The sequence below is a fragment of the Sorex araneus genome, chromosome 5 (genome assembly GCF_027595985.1).
Source record: "Sorex araneus isolate mSorAra2 chromosome 5, mSorAra2.pri, whole genome shotgun sequence".
In the NCBI taxonomy this organism is placed as follows: Eukaryota; Metazoa; Chordata; class Mammalia; order Eulipotyphla; family Soricidae; genus Sorex; species Sorex araneus.
The window spans coordinates 117645937-117666937 of record NC_073306.1 but is presented as its reverse complement, the minus strand read 5'-3'; the positions used below and the strand labels follow the sequence as shown (position 1 = coordinate 117666937).

The window sequence follows — 21001 nt, the reverse complement described above, 5'->3', positions numbered from 1 at the left end:
AAAATTTTAAAAATTAAAAAAAAAAAGAAATAAAATTTAAAAAAAAAGAGAGAGAAGAAATAAAGTAAAAAAAAAGTGCTGGGTACATGCTTTGTATACAGGCGAGGGTTCAATTCTAGGCATTGTGTGGTTCCATAAGCATGGTTCCCTCACCACAGAGCTAAGAGAAGCCCCCTAACACTGCTAGGTGTGACCTGAAAACAAAACAAGAAAAAAAAGGTGAATCTACAGCTGTGAGCAAGATACTTCTGACAGTTCAAGAATGTGAAAAAAGTTAAGTATTAAGGGACCTAGGTTCCTAATACCTATGGTTACAATGATCTCGGAAAACCAATGGGTTTGGCTGGCCACCAGACAAAATTTTCTTAAAATTTGATGCATTTCCAGTCATTCCAAGTTGTAAAAACTGTGCAAATAGATTACTTGTATAGTTATATTGCATATAATTAGAGTCTAACATAAAAGCTAAGAAACTAACATTAGTTAGTTTTTCATCTCTTTATTGTCATGTGTCTATTCATATAACCACCATCAAAAAAGTCAGGACACCTTATCTACCTGTATACAAACTGTCTGAAATATTTCCTTTATTTATTTTGTGTGGGTTGGGACATACCCAGTGTTGCTCAGGGTTTACTCCTGGCTTGGGGGAACAACATAGCACTAGGAACTGAACATGGGCATCCTATATGCAAAATACACACTCCAATCTGTTACACACTCTCTCCAGCTTCTGCTCAGCTTAATTTTAAATCTGTAGGTTTAAATCTTTTGTCAAGTTTGGAAATTTTCAACTATTATTTCTGTTATATACAGTAACAACAACAGATAGTTTTCTAATTTTTGCTTCTAATGTCAAATGACTTAGACAATTTGAGAAGACTATTTTATTTATCCAAGTTATATTTTTCATATGAAATACCTATTTTTAATTTCTTAAAATTTTATTTTAGGCAGTGTTTTGTTTTACAAAACTGTGATTTTACAAAACTGGTAAGGTTTCAGGCATGAAACATTCCAGACTACACCCTCCACCAGAGTAGACTCCGTGGCCACTGTCCCAATGTCTGGGTCTTTCCATTCTCCCCCTCTGATAAATTTCCAACTGAAGACCATTTCTAAATTTCTTTTTGTTATTCTGTTTCTTTGTATCTCTCGTATGAGAGATAACTGTGTGTCTGTGACTGTTCTTTTTAAAGTTTTTATTGAATATTCTTGAGACCATTACAAAGCTGTTCATGATTGGATTTCAGTCATACAATGTTCCAACACCCATCCTTCCACTAGAGTCCATTTCCCACCATCAATGTCCTCCGTTTCCCTCCCACCATCCCCCGCTACACCCTCACCCATCAGCCTGTCTGTATGGCAGACACTTTTCTTCTTTCTCTCTCTCTCCTTCTGCAATATAGGTACAAAGAATAATTGTGCTTTTTCAGGGTGTTCAGTATTTTTATCAGAAAGATAAGGCTGAAGTAGCTTATTTAACTGAATGGCAGCTTTGGGGTGTGGATGTGATTGCCGAGGTTTAAAGTAGTACAGGAAGGTAGCCCATCCCGACCCAGAGAAATCCTGGAGACTTCAGTCATAAAACCTGCATACCCAAATTTTCAGCAGAATGTATCTCGGTGAGATCTGCCCTGAGATGGTGAAGCCTGGTCGAGGGCATGGTGGCAATTTTGGATTGTGGAAGCAAGTAGCTGCCAGGGGCTCTGCTTGGGCGGGTACCAGACTGATCTGCCGCTTCCAATTTACCCTGGTCTATTCAACCTTGCATGGGTCCGAAGTTAACTGTGGCTTTAGATATTTTTCGAGATTTATTTATTGGTCTGGGGAGCAAGATTGATATGAGCTTGTAAAGCTAAGCAGAGGTGGGCTGTGGGTGTGGTTCCCACATGCCTAACTTCTGGCTGTTAAATTTCTTGAGAAACTTGGTCCTGAGTTGTTGGGGTCTGGCCAGAGGCACAGAGACAATTTTGGGGTATCAGGAAGCCTGAAGGCACCATCAGGCTAATGCTGCACTTGCCCCGCAGGTACAGGCTGACCTGCTGGCAGCAATGCACCCCCCGAGCCTGTTCTTATTATTAATTTCACTCAGCATGATACTCTCCATATCAGACCATGTAGCAGCAAACTGCATGATTTCATCTTTTTTCATAGCCAAGTAGTATTGTATACTTGGCTCTAAGTACACAATACTGACACTGTATACTTACAATATACAACTGTGTATTGTATATACAATTGTGCATATGCACCATAGTATTTCCTCCAGTCATCTGTTCTTAGACTCTGGGCTGTTTCCAGACTGGCTACTGTGCTACTGTGAGTGCTACTATTAGATAGATAGCAGCTACTATTAGATACTACTATTAGATACTGCTGCTTATCTAATATTTTTACTCTCTCCTTTTAAGTATTTCCTTTCTGTTTCAAGAACTTTCACCGTTCCTTCAGAATGTTTGGCTTAGATGAAATAAAGAGAAATTTCTTTATTTCATCTAAGAATATCTTGATCCCCTGACCCTTCATTTAAGAAAGGTACTTCCCAGGGCAGGAGCGATAGCACAGCGGGTAGGGCGTTTGCCTTGCACAAGGCCAACCTTGGTTTGATTCCCAGCATCCCATATGGTCCCCTGAGCACTGCCAGGGTAATTGCTGAGTGAAGAGCCAGAAGTGACCACTGTACATCGCTGGTTGTGACCCAAAAAAAAAGAAAGGTACTTCCCTTTGATGTAAGATTCTTGTTAAATAGTTCAACAATCAGCCTCCATGCTGATTAATGAGAAGTCCACTGTCACTGGTCTTCCCTTTCTAGGTAAAATGTTTCTTACTTGGATTTTAAATCTTTTGTATTTTCCACAGGTTGTAGCTTTTTCTTCTGTGTGACTGGTCAGCTTTTTCCTCTTCTTGGCTTTTGGGTCACATTTACTGAGGCACAGGGACCACTTCTATATCTTTTGGCTAGAAAACGGCCTTTTCTTTCCTTTTTATGGCTGTCCCCATTAGTAATTCAAGTTTCCTTGCTTTTCAAAAGCAGTCTAAGGTATATGTAAAAAGTATAAAACCTAGGAGACTTTGTTATGTAGTTTATTCATTGGTTTTGGGGTCAGACCTGAAGTGCTCAGGGATCACTTCCAGCAGGCTCAGGAGGACCATACAGGGTGCCAGTGTTTGAACCTGGATTTGTGCAAGGCAAGCGCCTTACCCGCTGCACTATCTCTCCAGCCCCTGTTATGCAGTCCTCATTTCACTTCAGCATTCCATAGGGAAAGCTGTATCCCCAATATGGGAAAGTCTAGCTTAGCATTTTCTGAATTTAGCAAATAAAGTCTCCAGATGAAATGACAGCTCTACTTCTGCAGGCTTGATAAAAATCTTTTTTCTTTTTTTGAGGGGAGGGGTAGAGAAAGGATGTGCTGTGCTCAGTTGCTTCCAGCGCCAATACCAGCAATATACAGCCCAGACCTGTCAGAGGGTCATTAGGGCCATCAAGTGGCACTCAGGAGACTGTGCAGTGCTGGGAAACCAAACCAAGGGCATCCAAATGCCAGGCATGCACTTCAGTCCACTGCACTACCCGCCTGGCCTGCTTAATAAAATCTAAATAATTATTCTAATAAGTAATCATGAAGTTTTTAAAGTCTTTCTTAAATGGGTAATAATTTTTGTAAAGATATTCCCTTCCAAACTGACAAAGCTTTCAACAACAAGACGGTAGCAAAACCAAATAGAAGGGGATAGTGGTGAGCTTGAATGCAATATATATGTTTCTCAATGAACAACAGCAGTTTAATCTGTCTCTCTCACCCTTGTAATACTTATATCGTACAAGGTAGGCTAGAAAGTTCAGATTACAAGAACAAACAAAGCTTTCAAAATTTCAACATTAAGTATGAGATTTGTTGGGCCAAAGAGTTACAGTAGTAAGAGTACAGTAGTTAAGGTGCTTGCCTTGCATGTGGTACCTCAGCAGTACATGAGCAATGAACCAGGACTGATCCTATCTGGGGGGAGGGAATGATATTTACTATATACGTTTTTTGTTTATAATGTAAAGCCATGAGGATATTAAGGAATTCCTTGCTATACCTATTTTCCTAAGTACCAGTTTATTCGTTTTTTCCAATGGGGACCATACTCAGGAGTATTCTGGGGGACAGTGGGTAATGCTTAGTCTAGCAATGAGGTACTTAGGGGCCTCCAGGACTACAACTGAAAGTGCCGGATAAGGGGAGACACTTGGTACCAGAGACTGAACTCAGGACCTCAACCATACTAGGAATGTGCTCTACCACTTGAGCTACCTCCTGGTGCCTAAACGTTTTAAGATTTTAAAAAATAAGGATCGGCCAGAGAGATAATATGGAGGTTAAGATACTTGCCTTGCATGTAGCCAAGCCTGGTTCGATCCCTGGCACTGCATATGGTTTCCTGAGCACTACCAGGAGTGATTCCTGAGCACATTTGGGTATGGCACCAAAATTAAACCAAACAAAAAAAGAATGAGTGCTGAATTTAACAAATAATTACTTCTGCATCTTTACCTGATTTATTTATATTTTCAACACCAATTGGTGTAAGTTCAATGTTTTATCCTAATACCCTTACATACTCATTTGCTGAAACTCAATCACCATTTAATAGAATTGCAAGATTTTGGGTAATTAAGACACAAGAGTCAAGTTCTCACTAAAGGCTTCAGTATGCATAAAAATACATCTCCTGGGGTAGCTGGAGAGATAGTACAACTGGAAGGGCATTTGTCTTGCATGCAGTCAGCCTAGATTTGATCCATGGCACCTTATTTGGCCCCCTGAGCACCACTATAAGTGATCCCTGAGCACAGAGCCAGGGGTAAGCCCTGAACAGCGTTGGGTGTGGTAAAACAAAAACAAAACAAAAACCAAAACCACCTCCCTCACTTCTCTTGTGATTTGAGAATGGTGAGAAGTTAGAAATCTATTAAAGAGGACAAGGCCAGACCCTCACAGTACACCATATTTGCCAATACCTTCATCTAAGACTTTACAGCCTATACAATTGTGAAAAATAAATGTTGTTTATAACTCATTCAGTCTACGATATTCCGTTCTAAGAGCTCAAGGAGACTAAGACACCAATTTTAATGAAAACCAGTTCGTAAAAGCACAAACTGGTATAAACCTTGGGAAAACCATATAGCTTTATATATTGAATGGTACATATGAACACCCTATAAAGACACAATTCCATTGCTCGGGGCATATTTGTATACACATACCAAGCATAAGACTGAGGAGGCCATTCATATATAATCTTGTAAGAAAACATTACAACATGATTTGTAAGGACTCCTAGGTAGATAAGAATTTAACACAGCAGACTTAAAACCTCTGACCATAAAAAGTCTGGCTTGTAAGTTTGGCCACTGGCTGGCACCGAGGAACTTGTCTGTTCTTGTCTATTAAACAATTCCCCACTCTGAAATTTTCCCTAACTGAAATGTGGAAGCAACTCAAGTGTCCATTAACCGATAGTGGATAAGCAAAATGAGGAATATGAATATAATGCAGTATCATTCTGTGTTTGAAAGATAGGAAAACCATAGGGCAGAGTAATAGTATAGCAGAGTGCTTACTTTGCATATGATGACCTGGGTTTGATCCCTTGCACCCCATATGGTCGCTTGAGCCTACCAGGGGTTACCCCTGAGCACAGAGCACAAGTAAGCCCTAAGCACTGCCAGGTGTGGCCCTCCCAACACAGAAGATAAGAAATTCTAGGACAGAGAAACAGCTCAAAGGGCAGAGTGAATGAATGCATAGCATGTGGAAGCTCCAGGTTGACCCTTAAGCACTGCCAGAAGCAGCCTACAACATCATGCAGGGAGTAGTCCCTGAGCAATGCTGGATGCACCATTCCCCCCAAATAAACAAAACAAAATGGTGACTGGACAAATCTAAATGTATTTTCAAAAAACTATACTTGCAAAGATAATTTCTGACTGGTATGACATATACACAGAGAAGTATGAAGTTACACTCCGACAATTCTATTATATTGTCAATGAATAATAAATAAATGTCATAACTAGAAAATAATTAATTAAAAATAATTTTTTGTTTCATCATTTCTCTTACTTCATTTTTCTTCTTGATTTCTGGGGCTATTCCTGCAGTACTCAGGGCTCTCTCCTGACTCTGTTCAGAAACTATTCCTGGCAATGCTTAGGGAACCATATGTGATGCTGAGGATTAAACCAGGTCGATGGCATATAAGGCAAATGCCTATTGTTAGCCCTACTGTACTACCTTGCCCTCCCTCTTTGTTTTACTCTCTATTATTACTATTATTATTGCAGTGCTGGGAATCAAACCCAGAGCCCAGACACCAAAGATAAGTGCTCTGCAGCTAAACTGTATCTCTGACCTTTAAACTATACTTAAGCACAGACTCTAGTTAAAATAATTTCCTGCTAGAACTGGCATTAATACTCCAGTGTCTGTTTTACTTTCAAAGTTAACCTGACATTTAAGGCCAATTTTATTACTCTATATACAATGAGACTTTTTAATAGTCTAAAAATCTGACCAATAAGCAGTTTTGCTTTGATTCAAAACCGAGAAAGTTTTTCCCACCTGATAAGGATATCTCATTGTGCCTCAACTACTTAACATCCAGTTTAATATAAGATAGCTGGATACTTCTATTTGCTTTCACATTTAATCTTTTGCAAATAACAAATAATCATTTGTTATATAATCTCTAGAAAATTCCATGGAGAGGGGCGGTAATAGTACAGTAGGCAGGGTGCTTACTTTGCTGACCTGGATTTTATTTCTGACACCACAAATAGTAGCCTGACCCCCACCAGGATGATCCCTGAGTGCAGAGCCAGGAGTAAGTATTGAGCACTGCCAGGTGTGACCTAAAAACTGGAGGTGACAGGGAAAGGAAATCCCATTGGGATATAATAAAAAAGAGAAGGGACATCTTAGTATTATTATGAAAATAATTTTGACATTTTGGAACTTCTGGAAAAAGAATTGGGGAGGTCTCTGATTACACTTTGAGAACTGTAGGGTTATCTTTTCTCATCGTTTATAAAGATAATATGCAAGAGACCAGGGTGCCATTATTAGAGAGAAACCTCGAAGAATTAAATTTATAAACACTGGACACTGGTAATACTTGACTTAAGCACTAAGTTAAAAGCAGCAAGCAGTCAATGCCAGAAAATCACTCCCTTATATCACCAGTTTACTATACCAGACTTAGAAAACTTATGTACAGCAAGAAAATTCTAAAGAAACTATATTTACATGAGAAACTAAAGAATACAACCCCTGAGACAGTATGTACTTAGACCACAATACTAATAATTTTTGCAAATTGTAATTTTGAAAACTCATTAAATTTTTAAAATCTCTGGTTTTGAAGCAACACAACAGGCACTGAATACACTAAGAAAACCTTGCATTTAACTTGGTTAAATATCAGTGGGCCTGCTGAAACAGTTGCAAGACAAAAGCTGCTACTGGCATTAAATTATCAGTATAACATAATAAGATAGTCATAGACTTTATTTCAACAGACATTATTATCCACAACAGAAATCCGCACGCAGTTATTTTTATACAGTATACATAAAAACCAGTATATTCTACAGAATTTGCAAGCTGCTGCGGATTTGGTATGAACAAAATAATCTACTTCTCTCTGGCTTCGGTTCTAAGTCACACTCAGCTGCAATGGAGTACTTACCACCAGTGCGAGAACAAGGGTCCGCACCTTCTCCCCAATTTCAGGTGAAATGTCATTGCCAAATTGTTGCAGAGTGGTGAGGAAACGTTTCAACTTGCTGAGCTGCCTAGCGCCACAAGTGGCTGGCAACTGCTGATTTGTTAGTGCAGATGACGTGGAAGAGGCAGGACCATTGCTGAACCTCTGAGGTGGTGATGGAGCACCATTCAGGGTAGGGGGAGAGTGGTTGATGCCATTACTTACTAAAAGAAAGTCAAGCAAAAGACTGTTAAAGTGTAAAACACAGTAATTTTGTTCTTATTTGCTTTCTCCTTTACTTTATTTACTTGAATTTAGTTAAGAGTATGCAAGACACTTTATGTTCTTCATGACTTTGCTTCACAGTGAAATAGACCACCAGTTAAAAAATAATAAAGTAGACACAATCCACAGAGAAGCGGCAGGCATTCTGGTGGGCAACGCGGCCCGGACAATGCTCCGGACACGAATCGGGGCCAGCATCACCGGGGGGCCGGAGGAAGGAGGTGCCGCCTGCACACCTTCTCCGGATGGAACCCTGGCGACACTTAGCAGCAACTAACACGGCTCCAGGATTCGGGACTGGGACAGATCCGAGCCGCGCGGCCTTTTCTCTCAGAGAGCCAGCCCTGTGTAACCTCAGAGATCCAGCACCTGAGTAACCTCAGAGAGCCAGCATCTGTGCAACCTCCGAGAGCCAGCACCAGAGTAACCTCAGAGAGCCAGCACCTGTGCAACCTCCGAGAGCCAGCCCTGTGTAACCTCAGGGAGCCAGCACCTGAGTAACCTCAGAGAGCCAACACCTGTGTAACCTCAGAGAGCCAACCCTGTGTAACCTCAGAGAGCCAGCACCTGAGTAACCTCAGAGAGCCAGCACTGTGTAACCTCAGAGAGCCAGCACCTGTGTAACCTCAGAGAGCCAACCCTGTGCAACCTCTGAGAGCCAGCACCTGTGCAACCTCAGAGAGCCAGCACCTGTGTAACCTCAGAGAGCCAGCACCTGAGTAACCTCAGAGAGCCAGCACTGTGTAACCTCAGAGAGCCAGCCCTGTGTAACCTCAGAGAGCCAGCACCTGTGTAACCTCAGAGAGCCAGCACCTGTGTAACCTCAGAGAGCCAACCCTGTGTAACCTCAGAGAGCCAGCACCTGAGTAACCTCAGAGAGCCAGCACTGTGTAACCTCAGAGAGCCAGCCCTGTGTAACTTCAGAGAGCCAGCACCTGTGTAACCTCAGAGAGCCAACCCTGTGCAACCTCCGAGAGCCAGCACCTGTGCAACCTCCGAGAGCCAGCACCTGTGCAACCTCCGAGAGCCAGCACCTGTGCAACCTCCGAGAGCCTGCACCAGAGTAACCTCAGAGAGCCAGCCCTGTGTAACCTCAGAGAGCCAGCCCTGTGTAATCTCAGAGAGCCAGCACCTGAGTAACCTCAGAGAGCCAGCACCTGTGTAACCTCAGAGAGCCAGCACCTGTGTAACCTCAGAGAGCCAGCACCTGAGTAACCTCAGAGAGCCAGCCCTGTGTAACCTCAGAGAGCCAGCACCTGAGTAACCTCAGAGAGCCAGCACCTGAGTAACCTCAGAGAGCCAGCACTGTGTAACCTCAGAGAGCCAGCCCTGTGTAACCTCAGAGAGCCAGCCCTGTGTAACCTCAGAGAGCCAGCACTGTGTAACCTCAGAGAGCCAGCACCTGTGCAACCTCCGAGAGCCAGCACCTGTGCAACCTCTGAGAGCCAGCACCTGAGTAACCTCAGAGAGCCAGCCCTGCGCAACCTCAGAGAGCCAGCCCTGTGTAATCTCAGAGAGCCAGCCCTGTGTAACCTCAGAGAGCCAGCCCTGTGTAATCTCAGAGAGCCAGCACCTGAATAACCTCAGAGAGCCAGCCCTGTGTAACCTCAGAGAGCACCTCAGAGAGCCAGCACTGTGTAACCTCAGAGAGCCAACCCTGTGCAACCTCCGAGAGCCAGCACCTGTGCAACCTCCGAGAGCCAGCACCTGAGTAACCTCAGAGAGCCAGCCCTGCGCAACCTCAGAGAGCCAGCCCTGTGTAACCTCAGAGAGCCAGCACCGGCACAACCTCAGAGAAACCTCAGAGAGCCAGCACCTGCGTAATCAGAAGGGAACACCTAGTAGAGACTATTGGGAGGACCCACTCAGGTTGAAAGCTGCGTGCCAAAAGTAGACTATAGACCGAACATGATGGCCACTCAATAAATACCTCTATTGCAAACTACAACATCCAACAGGAGAGAGAACAAAAGGGAATGCCCTGCCACAGAGGCAGGGTGGGGTGATGGGGGTTGGGGTGGGGGTGGTGGGAGGGATACTAGGAACATTGATTGAGGAGAATGGGCATTGGTGGAGGGATATAAATGAAATGCAAACATGAAAGTTCATAAGTTTGTAATTGTACCTCATAGTGATTCATTAATAAAAAATTAAAAAAAATAATAAAGTAGAAATACTAAAATAGAAAAGAGTAAGGGCTGGGCATCTGGCTCAGGAGGTAAACAATACACCTAGCATAGGCAGGGCTGTGAGTTCCACTCCCCAACCCCTGAGCACTTCTGAGAATGTTCTATTGGTCATCCCAGCATCACTGGGAATGGTCTCTATGAAAAAGGAAGAAAAGATCATTAAGATAGTACAGAAGCTAAGAGACTTGCTTTGCAAATGGACAACCCCCTGGTTTGATCCCCAGCGCCACATGATCTTGAGTTGGGGGCCAGGTGGCACCCAAGCACTGCCATATGTGATCCAACCCCAATCCCCACAATAATAAACTAAAATATTTTGTACCGAAAGGAAAAAGAAAAAAAGAAAGAAAAAAAAGAAAGAAAAGAGATGCTTAAGGACTGGGAGGCCAGAGAGGTAGTACAGGAGTTAAGGTGCTTGCCCTGCATGCAGCCAGCCCTGAGACAGTATGTACAGAACCCCAGCGTTCTGTATGGTCTCTGAGCACCACCAGAAGTGATCCCTGAGAACAGAATCAAAAGTAAGTTCTGAGCACTGATGGGTGTGGCCCATAATCCCTCCTCACCCCTCCCCCCAAAAAAAGGACTGGAGTATACACTTTGCATGTGAGAGCTCCGAATCCTAACCACTAGACCATCAGGGAGTGCACACACTTTGCAAGTGAGTCCTGGGTTTAACCTTGGCACCACGAGGAAAGTTAAGACAAAACCAAGTAGATAAAAACATTGCCTATTTAGAGGCTTTCATTATTTTACTCACCAAATTAAAATATAATGAGCAGGCCAGGGGAGAACACGGTGGGGAACCTACCAAGTGATGATCAGGAGTTACTCCTGGTTATTTTATCAACAAGGCTGGCAATTCAGAGCTAGGGCCTGCGGACATGCTCCTGCTCAGGCCTCTAGTGCCAGGAGAGAACACAGCCACCTCAGCACTGCTAAGCGGCCTCCAGGACTGTACCCCGTAGTTCTATCTGGTGATGCTTGGTAGGTCATGTGGTGCTGGGGATAGAATCAGTCAGGAAACTGCCCTAACTCCTCACCCCTCAAAATTATGATTCCTTTCTATACTAGATTGCATATATTGATTAATACTTTATTATGTTTATTGTAATGAACTAAATTGTGTCCTCCAAATTCTTCTAATTTTTTTGGTTGCTGTTTCAGGGCCATACCCAGTAGTACTCAGGGCTTACTCCTGGCTTTCCAGCACTCAGGGATCACTCTTGGTGGGGCTCAGAGGACGATATGTGGTGTCAGAAACTGAACCTGGGTCAGTAACATGCAATGAAAGCACCCTATCCTCTGTACTATTGTCCAACCCAAATCCTCATAAATTCTTATACAGATTCTAAACTTCTTAGAACGTGACTCTACTTAGAATGTGACTCACTTAGAATGTGACTCTACTTGTGAATAGGACATTGAAAGATTAAATGAAATGATGTGTTGGTCCCTAGTCCAGTATGACGAACTGTCCTTAGAAAAAAAGGTGGGTTCACTACAGGTGCATGTGTGCAAAGGGAGCCCACAGGAGGCTACAGCATGTGTGTGGCTATCTTTAAGCCAAGGACAGAGACCTTAGAGGAAACCAAACCTGCTGACAAATTAATCTTGAACTTCTAGTCTCCAAGTCTAACCATGACAGTACTGGAAAATTTTAAAAGTAATTCAGTTGGGGGCTAGAGCACACAGCGGGTAGGGCATTTGCACTCGGCCAACCCAGGTTCAAATACCAGCATCCCATACGGTCCCCTGAGCACCGCCAAGAGTAATTCCTGAGCGCAGAGCCGGGAGTAACCCCTGTGCATTGCCAGGTGTGACCCAAAAAGGAAAAAAAAAAAAAAAAAAAAGGTAGTTCAGTTGTTTATGAAACTTACTCTGAATTGCATAGATCAACATAAAAATTTGACTATTTTAGAGTAAATAATTAAAATAGCTATTTACCAGGCAAAGAGTATGACAAAAAAATTATTTTCTTTCTTTATTGGGGGGCCATATTTAGCAGTGTTCAGGGGTTACTCCTGGATCTGAGCTCAGGGATCACTTCTGGCAGTGCTTGGGATATCATATGGGATGCCGGGGGTTGAATGTGAGTTCAAACACCCTCCCTGCTGTACTATCTGTCTGGCCCCTCTTTCATTTCTGTGTTGGGGAGCAAACTGAGGCCTCACACATGTAAAGTGAACCATATTCTTGACCCCTTAGACCAATGGTATGGAAACAAAATATTTGAACTACTAAATTTTTCAAATGACTAAATTATTTAAACATTATTCTCAGAGCCATCCAGAAATGTTAAATAGTATACATAGAAGCCCAAACAGCAGCTAATCACTTAGATCCAAATGAATCACAAATCCAAGTAATCAAGAGGTCTCACATGCTGTAGGAGTAAATGACACTGGCCTCGGTCCTCCAGGATTTATTGGTGGAAGTGGTGGCATGGTAGGAGGTGAAGATCTTGATTGTATCTTCACTTCCACAGGCGATCCAGGCATTGCTGGCACCCTTTTCTCAGGACCAACTATAAAGGAAAAAAGAAGGAATGAAAATGAGTTTTCAATAATAAAAATGGCGACAAATTAATTTATTTTCTTAGAGGATTGAAAAGTTAAGAACATGTTTAGTGGGCCAGAGATATAATACAGCACGTAAGGTACGTACATTGCAGATAGCTTACATAGCTTACATCCCGGGCACCCCATACGGTCCCCCAAGCCCAGCCAGGACTGATCTCTGAACACAAAGCCAGGATCATCCCTGAGCACTGCTGGGTGTGCTCAAGTAAACAAAAAAACATTTTTAGTGTAATGGGATGAATGAGTGCCCCTCAAAAGACATATCTACCTTTTAATTACTTGAATTGTGAATGTTTCCTAATATGGGAGACAAAAAAAGTCTTTGAAGATCTAATAAGTTAAAAAGGTTTTGTTTGGATGGTAGGATTTTAGCCCACACCTAGCAATGTTCAGGGTTTACTTTCATCTCTGTGTTCAGGGATCATTCCTGGTATTGCTGGGGATGGAACGGGGTGGGGGGGAAGGGGGGAAATGGAGGGGCCCTCGGTGGAGGGGGGTTGGTCAACTGCATGCAAAGTAGTGCCTTAATCTCTGAACCATCTCCCTGATCCTGATTCTTTGTGTTTTGGGCCACACCTGATGACACTAAAGAGATATTGTGTTGCGGATCAAACCCAGGGCCTCCCTTATGGAAAACATGTGCTCAGCCCCTTGAATTATGTGGGGCTCTGAGTTAACAATCTTAAGAGACTTAATCAAGAAGAAATCAATATTGCCAACCATATGGTTGCTTATACAGTAACTGCTGCATTAGCCTAATTGGAAAGGTCATAATATAATAAATCAAATGGTAATATCACCAATATTGGAAATGTAAACACACCTCTGTTATTTACATGTATGCATGTGGACAATAATGTATGGAGAAAGAGAAATATGAATTATAACTTATATCATCAAAAAAAAGGAATCAATCTTGCTGATTCATTCATTCATTCATCTTTTGAATTGTTGAGTTGGGTTCTTTAATATCCAAATATAAATAGTGTCCTTAAAAGGAGAGGGGAAAAAAAAAGAAGACACACATAAAAATAAGACATTACACCCGCCACTTGCGCCTTCCTGCACCAGAAGACTGGAGAAAGGCATAGAAAATATGTATTTTTTCCTCTGTGCTCTAAGAAGGAATTAATCCTGCTGATACATTCATTCATTTTACTGACATTTAGTTTGTGGCACTTTGTTTTACTAATCCTAGAAAACTAAAACAAGTCAACAAGAGCAAGGGGTCACATGACTTGAAAGTTAACAACTATGATAATGGCTAAGTAAGAAAGAAACTAGGTTATAAATTCAATTTCTTTCTTGAGTTCTTATAACTGAATCATATTAGTAGGGAAAAATGGCTAATGTGGGCCTAATTCAATAAGCATTTACTTCATGGTATGGAAATAAGAGTCATAAACTGTTTGATGTAATTACCACAAATGATAGGGACTACATTTTTATATATCAATTACTGAAAGTAGGAAAAAAGAACTAGAGTCAAGGTCAGGGACTTAGCTAGGTGAACGAGTGATACAGCATGTGCCTTGCATGTATGAGGTGCTGGGTTCAATTCCTGAAATTAACAAAAAAAAGTGTAGTAATATCTTTGACATTGGCACATAAATGTTAATTATGATGCCTAATGTCCATAGAAGATGAAAAGCTTTGCTGCTTCTAACCTAAGTAAACAGTACTTTGCCCATAGGGAAAATGTCATAATACGCAGCTATCTGATAACATTAGACAAAATAAATTCCAAAAAGGGAAATTAGATAGCTTTTTTTTTTTTTTTTTTGCTTTTTGGGTCACACCCGGCGATGTACAGGGGTCACTCCTGGCTCATGCATTCAGGAATTACTCCTGGCGGTGCTCGGGGGACCATATGGGATGCTGGGAATCGAACCCGGGTCGGCCGCGTGCAAGGCAAACGCCCTACCCGCTGTGCTATTGCTCCAGCCCGAAATTAGATAGTTTAAACATCATGACAATAAAATTGTATCTAAAGTGAAACTGACACGAAGGAATAATATTCTTCGAAAAGTTTTTTCCTATTAAAGGTGATACAGTACACACTTGAGCAAATAACAGGGTCAGGTCTACCTTAATCATCTTAAAGTTATTACTCTCAGTAATTTCAAGCTTTTCACTCAAGTACCATATACTTATTTTCTTTTTTTTTTTTTTTTTTTTTTTTTTGCTTTTTGGGTCACACCCGGCGATGCACAGGGGTTACTCCTGGCTCTGCACTCAGGAATTACCCCTGGCCGTGCTCAGGGGACCATATGGGATGCTGGGATTTGAACCCGGGTCGGCCGCGTGCAAGGCAAACGCCCTACCCGCTGTGCTATCTCTCCAGCCCCCCATATACTTATTTTCTATAATCACTGGATCTTATCTCCTCATTTATTTGTTTCTTATGGTATCAGAGATTGAACCTAAGGCATCAAATATGAATTCAACTAAAAATAGAAGAAAATCATTCCAATAGTTTACAATACAATGTTAAATCAGAGTTTCCTTTCAGTGAGATAGCTGTAACATAACACAAGCAAAAACATTTATGACAATAGCAACAGGCACATCTTTGTACATTCACAAGGCATTGCCAAAATATTAAGTTTTAGGCTACAGTTTGTGGTGACCACATTTGGGGAAGAATATAATGAACACAGAAATCCAACCAAGGAAGCACTGCCCTCAAGTCACAAATCCCCTGACAAAAATGTACCGTCTCTGAGCCATGTGGACAACACTCTGCCAGCTCTTCCCATGGCTCTGTCTAGGACATTTTCTTTGTGAAATTGATGATCATCATGTCTGATTAGTGGACTAATGAGCTGTTGTGCTTGCCTTTTTCTTCCTGACAGTATTTTCTCAATGCCCTTCAGTGAACAGTTGACATCCTTCCAGCTCTTCCATCTGGAGCCCAGCTTTCTGGAGGGTGGAAGGAGAAGGGAAGGAAGGAACTGACAGTTGTCTCGCACTGTTATGTGTTGTGTATAGTGTGCAACAACCTAGAGGGAGCCTTTCTTCAGACCACCTGCCTTTACAGCAAGGGCGCCAAAGGGCCTGAGGAGGGCTTAGCAGTTGCAGTTACATGTGCCTTAATATTCAGCACTTGGTAAAATGGAAAAAAAATAGCAGCCCAAGTGCAGATACTGAACTATGTTCCAAGTGAAAGCTGAGACAGTGGGTAAAACCTAACCACAAGAATACTAGTTATAGATAAAATCTACTCTAGTTCATTTCACTATTCATAAACCTGCAGCAACAACATTATTCTTCCTGTCCCAAGCAGCAACACTAGCAGAAAAAGCCTAGCAGAAAAAGCATGACTTTCGTTCCCGGGTTTCGGCACCAAAAAAAAAATAAAAAGCATGACTATGATGAAGTCGGTGATCTGGTGTGAATTCTCATTCTGTTACCAATGACCTGTAGGAATTTCATCGTTTCACCTTTCTGGGCTTTTTTCAACACAGGCAAAAATGAGAGATAATAAGATACGCCTGGCAGAAATTATACAAGGAGTAAAGGACCAAACATGATGGCCTCTCAGTATCTGTATTGCAAACCATAATGCCCCAAAGGAGGGGGGAGAGAAAGGGGGGAGAGAGAGGGAGAGGGAGAGGGGGGGAGGGGGAGGAGAGAGAGAGGGAGAAGGAGAGAGAGGGGGAGAAAGGGAGAGAGAGAGAGAGAGAGAGAGAGAGAGAGAGAGAGAGAGAAGAAGGTGCCTCCACAGAAGCAGGCTAGGGGGAGGAGGACTGGCAGGAGGGATATAGGGGACACTGGTGGTGGGAAATACATACTGATGGAGGGATGGGTGTTGGAACACTGTATGACTGAAATCTGATTGTGAAAGCTTCGTCACTGTATCTCATGGTGATTTAATACAAACAAAATTCAACCTTTAAGAGATGTGTTAAAAATAAATTAAAAAATAAAGGTAGGTGATGCCAAACTTGTTCAATAAAGAGTCATGATAATTAGAGTACAGAAAATATAATCAACAAATTCTGGATTTATCACTTGACTAGTCATGTGATCATACTCAACTTGTTTCCCTTGTAATATGGCTATACTGGCAATAATTAATCCATGTAACTTCAGAAATACTGCATGGAATAATGAAGAGTTTACAAAACCATCCAGTTCAATGTTAGATGGCACTTTCATTAGAGGCTAGGTGGCATGAATGTACACCTCATGATGTGAGAGATCTGTCAAATGACTCACAAACAGCCTGGGCAACTGAAGCAGTTGCTAAGATGGTGGTTGATTGGTTTGTTTCAAAGTAGGCACTAACTCTGTGTGGTATCCGTAACCGGCCCTTATGTCATCACTGTTAGGATGACTTTGTCTAAATTTTTTTTTTAATTTTAATTTTTTTATTTTTATTGAATCACTGTAAGATAGTTACAAGCTTTCATGTTTGGGTTACAGTCACACAATGTAACCCAAACATGAAAGCTTGTAACTATCTTTTTACAATGATCAAACACCCATCCCTCCACCAGCACACATTATCTAAATTTTTATGAAATGATTTTCATAAATATTTTATAATCTAAATGAATCCCTTGAAAGAACTAAACATATCCTGAGGTCTCCAATTCCAGAGTACCTTAGATATAAAAAGTCAAGAAGAAATTTCTTTTTCTAAAAGAGGGAGAAGGAGGAGAGGGAGTGTTGAGTTCATAAACACAAATTACTTAGTTGGATAAACACAAAAATAACCATTAGGTCTGAGTATGATTATTTTGTTTTTTACATTATATGGGGAACAAGCAATTTTTGGAACAGATTTTTTTTGAGGGGGTGGCAGTCCTGGGTCATCAAACTTAGGGTCTCAAACAGACAAATCATGTGCTCTACTGCTAAATCATATCTCTAGCCTATTGTAATAGACTTTTAAAATTGTTATGAGAGGATCTTTAAGATGATGCAAGAGAGGGAATCCAAGTTTTGATCTCAAAATAACTCTTAGTTTTGTCAAAATTGTTTAGCCTAAAATTCTAAACATGAATTCTCACATTAAAAATAACTGACAATTTAGGGATCTTTTATACCAATTATTTTAAAACTTTGGATCATGGGCATCAGCAAGATTATAATCACAAAGGTCAGAATAAATATACTATCTGTAGAAAAAGACACAAAAGAATGGGCCAGAACCGCATGGCCACATTTGCAGCCACGCGATACTTTAAACCACACACCCTACCTGTACTCCAAGATTATAGTACCACATTTGATAGGATTCAAAGTAGGAGGCAACCAATCTTAGAGGGAAAATATACATTTTTTTAAATAGATACATATATAAAAAAAGGCAGAGAGTCTCTTGCCCCCGCTCCTGCCTGTCTTCACTGGGGCCCCTCCGAGGGGGTGGGTTTCAGTTTCCTTCTCTGCCCCGAGCAGAGCCCCTGCAGCTGAAGACCTCCGGATCCCAGCCACAGCCATGCTCAAGGCCCCTCTCCACACTTTCGGACGAGCCTCATGCATGAAGGAACTGGCAGAGGAACCCAGGTGTGTGGGACCTGGGGCTGAGATCTCCAAGCCTGCTTGGATTGGGACTGGGCTTCTTCCGTCAGATCCCCATTTTCCAGCTTCGAGGCTGTCACACCCAGGGACTGCCCCCAGCGCCGTGTAATCCCACCAACGACCAACATCCAGAGACTATAAAACTAAGCTCCCGAAAGCACACAACATCTTATAGCCTAGTTCTCTGGGAGAACCTGGCAAACTACCGAGAGTTTCCTGCCTGCATGGGAGAGCCTCGAAACCTCCCAGTGGCATATACATATACCAAAACCAGTAACAATGATGGGTTTCATTCCCCTGACCCAGAAAGAGCCTCCAATGCGGCACCATTGGAAAGGATGAGTAAAGAGAGGCTTCTAAAATCTCAGGGCTAGGACGAATGGAGACGTTACTGGAACCGTTCGAGAAATTTGACGATCAACGGGATGATGATAATATATAAAAAAAAAACACAAGGCTCAATCTTTAACAACGTGTTAGTGATCTCTTATAGAAGGGCTTACTGGTCCCTGGGTGAAAAACAACAATCTTCACACTCTTTATTGTAAGGATACTTTTTTGTAGCATTTTCAGCAGTTTTTCATAACAAACAATACAAAAGATATTGTTTCAGTTCTGCTTTGGGGCAAGGATTGGGGTTTGGGATGGAAATACCCAAAATGTGGTGGTGGGAAGGTGTAATGGTTGTGGGGCTGGTGTTTGAATATTAAATGTAACCAAATATTGTGAACTACTTTATAAAATTAAAAAAAAAAAAGAATGGGCCAGAGTGATAGTACAGTAGCTAAAGTGTTTGCCTTGCACGTGGCCAAACCAGGTTTGGTCCCCGGCAAACTATATGGTTCCCCTGAGCAGTGCTAGAAGTAATTCCTGAGTGCAGGGGCTGGAGCAATAGCACAGCGGGTAGGGCGTTTGCCTTGCACGCGGCCGATCCGGGTTCGATTCCCAGCATCCCATATGGTCCCCTGAGCACCGCCAGGAGTAATTCCTGAGTGAAGAGCCAGGAGTAACCCCTGTGCATTGCCAGGTGTGACCCAAAAAGCAAAAAAAAAAAAAGAAGAGTAATTCCTGAGTGCAGAACCAGGAGTAACCCTTGAGCATCGCCAGGTGTGGTCCCAAAACAAAACAAACAAAAAAGATCAAAAGAATGTAACAGGCTGCATATAAATCTCATTCCAGAACCTAACTGGAGCAAGCCAAATACAACGGCTAAAGTACTTTAGGCAGATGAAACAGTTAATGTGATTATTTTCCTTCATCTCCAACTAATGAGATAGATTTTAGCTGAAACAATATATAGTAAACACAAAAAAAGCTGTTGCAGCCAAAGAATAAAAGGAAAGGTTATTTGATCTATTTGACAAATAGATCAAATTACAAATTAACTGAGATTTATTTATTTGTTCTTTGGGTCACACCCAGCGATGCTCAGGGGTTTCTCCTGGCTCTGCACTCAGGAATTACTCCCGGCGGTGCTTGGGGAACCATATGGGATGCCGGGTTTGAACTCTGGTCAACCATGTGCAGGCAAACACCCTACATGCTGTACTATTGCTCCAGCCCCTTAACTGAGATTTATGTCCCTGAAGAAAAGACAAGCTACCATGGAATTAGAACTGGACATGAAACTAGAAGATGTGAACTATGAATTCTAGTTCTCCTACTGATTCATCAACTGTGGGATACTGAATAAGAAAACTCAAAAATCAGTTTTCCTTATCTTCCTCACCTAAGGAAGAAAATTGAAAGTTCAATAAAGTAACAACTAAGACAACTAAGATCAGGACTGATCCCTGAGTGCAGAGCCAGGTAGAAGCTATGAACACTGCTGGGTGTGGACCAAAAACAAAAACAAACTAAAAAAAAATATGGAAAAATAAAAAAATAACTATGAGCAAACAAGCATTTAGCTAGTGCTTGTTACACTATGATATTATTAGACAATTATTCATTAGAAATAGATCAATAACAATTATGCCATTGTATACGGAATGTAACTAATGGATCGCTTCCAGTGCTAAAATTTTATTTTTTTTCAATGGGCAAAGTTGGGGCTGGAGCAATAGTACAGCAGTAGGGTGTTTGCCTTGCATGAGCCGACCCGGGTTCGATTCCCAGCATCCCATATGGTCCTCTGAGCACTGCCAGGGGTGATTCCTGAGTGCAGAGCCAGGAGTAGCCCCTGTGCATTGCCAGGTGTGACCCAAAAAGCCAAAAATAAAAAAAGGGGCAAAGTAACAGTACAGTACAGTGGGTAAGACGCTAGCCTTGCGCAGGGCAGACCCACAGGTGCCACTGGGAACTGCCAGGAATGGTTACTGAGTGTAGAACCAGGAAACCCCTTGAGCATCACCAAGTGTGGCCCCCAACCCCCCCCCCCACAGAAGTGGGGGGTGCCAATACCTGACAATGCTCAGGGGCTACTCTATAGCTCTGTACTCAAGGACTGCGAAGGGGACCACATGTGGTAGAGGGTATCAAACTGGGGTTAACCACAAGAATGGTAACCAATTTTTCCCCTTTACTTAGTATTTAAATAAATTCATATTTAGATGTTATAATTGCTTGCCAATTTAAAACGTAAATAGTGGGTGAGCCAGAGGGGAAGTATAGTGGGCATTTGCCTTGTATGCAGCCTTTGATTCCTGGCACTCC

General features: G+C 42.0%; 1 protein-coding gene across 4 annotated transcripts in view; it reads right to left on the bottom strand.

Moving 5' to 3' along the window:
* The window catches only part of CBFA2T2 (CBFA2/RUNX1 partner transcriptional co-repressor 2), a 129740-nt gene that overhangs the window by 34587 nt on the left and 74152 nt on the right, over positions 1–21001 (bottom strand). For all 4 annotated transcript variants that reach the window (XM_055138235.1, XM_055138233.1, XM_055138234.1 and 1 more), the window contains exons 2-3: positions 12619–12762; positions 7747–7988 (exon numbers count right to left, since the gene is read on the bottom strand). In XM_055138235.1, the coding sequence (XP_054994210.1) occupies positions 7747–7988; positions 12619–12736 (360 nt within the window). In that variant the 5' untranslated portion in view covers positions 12737–12762. The remainder of the gene's footprint in view (positions 1–7746; positions 7989–12618; positions 12763–21001) is intronic.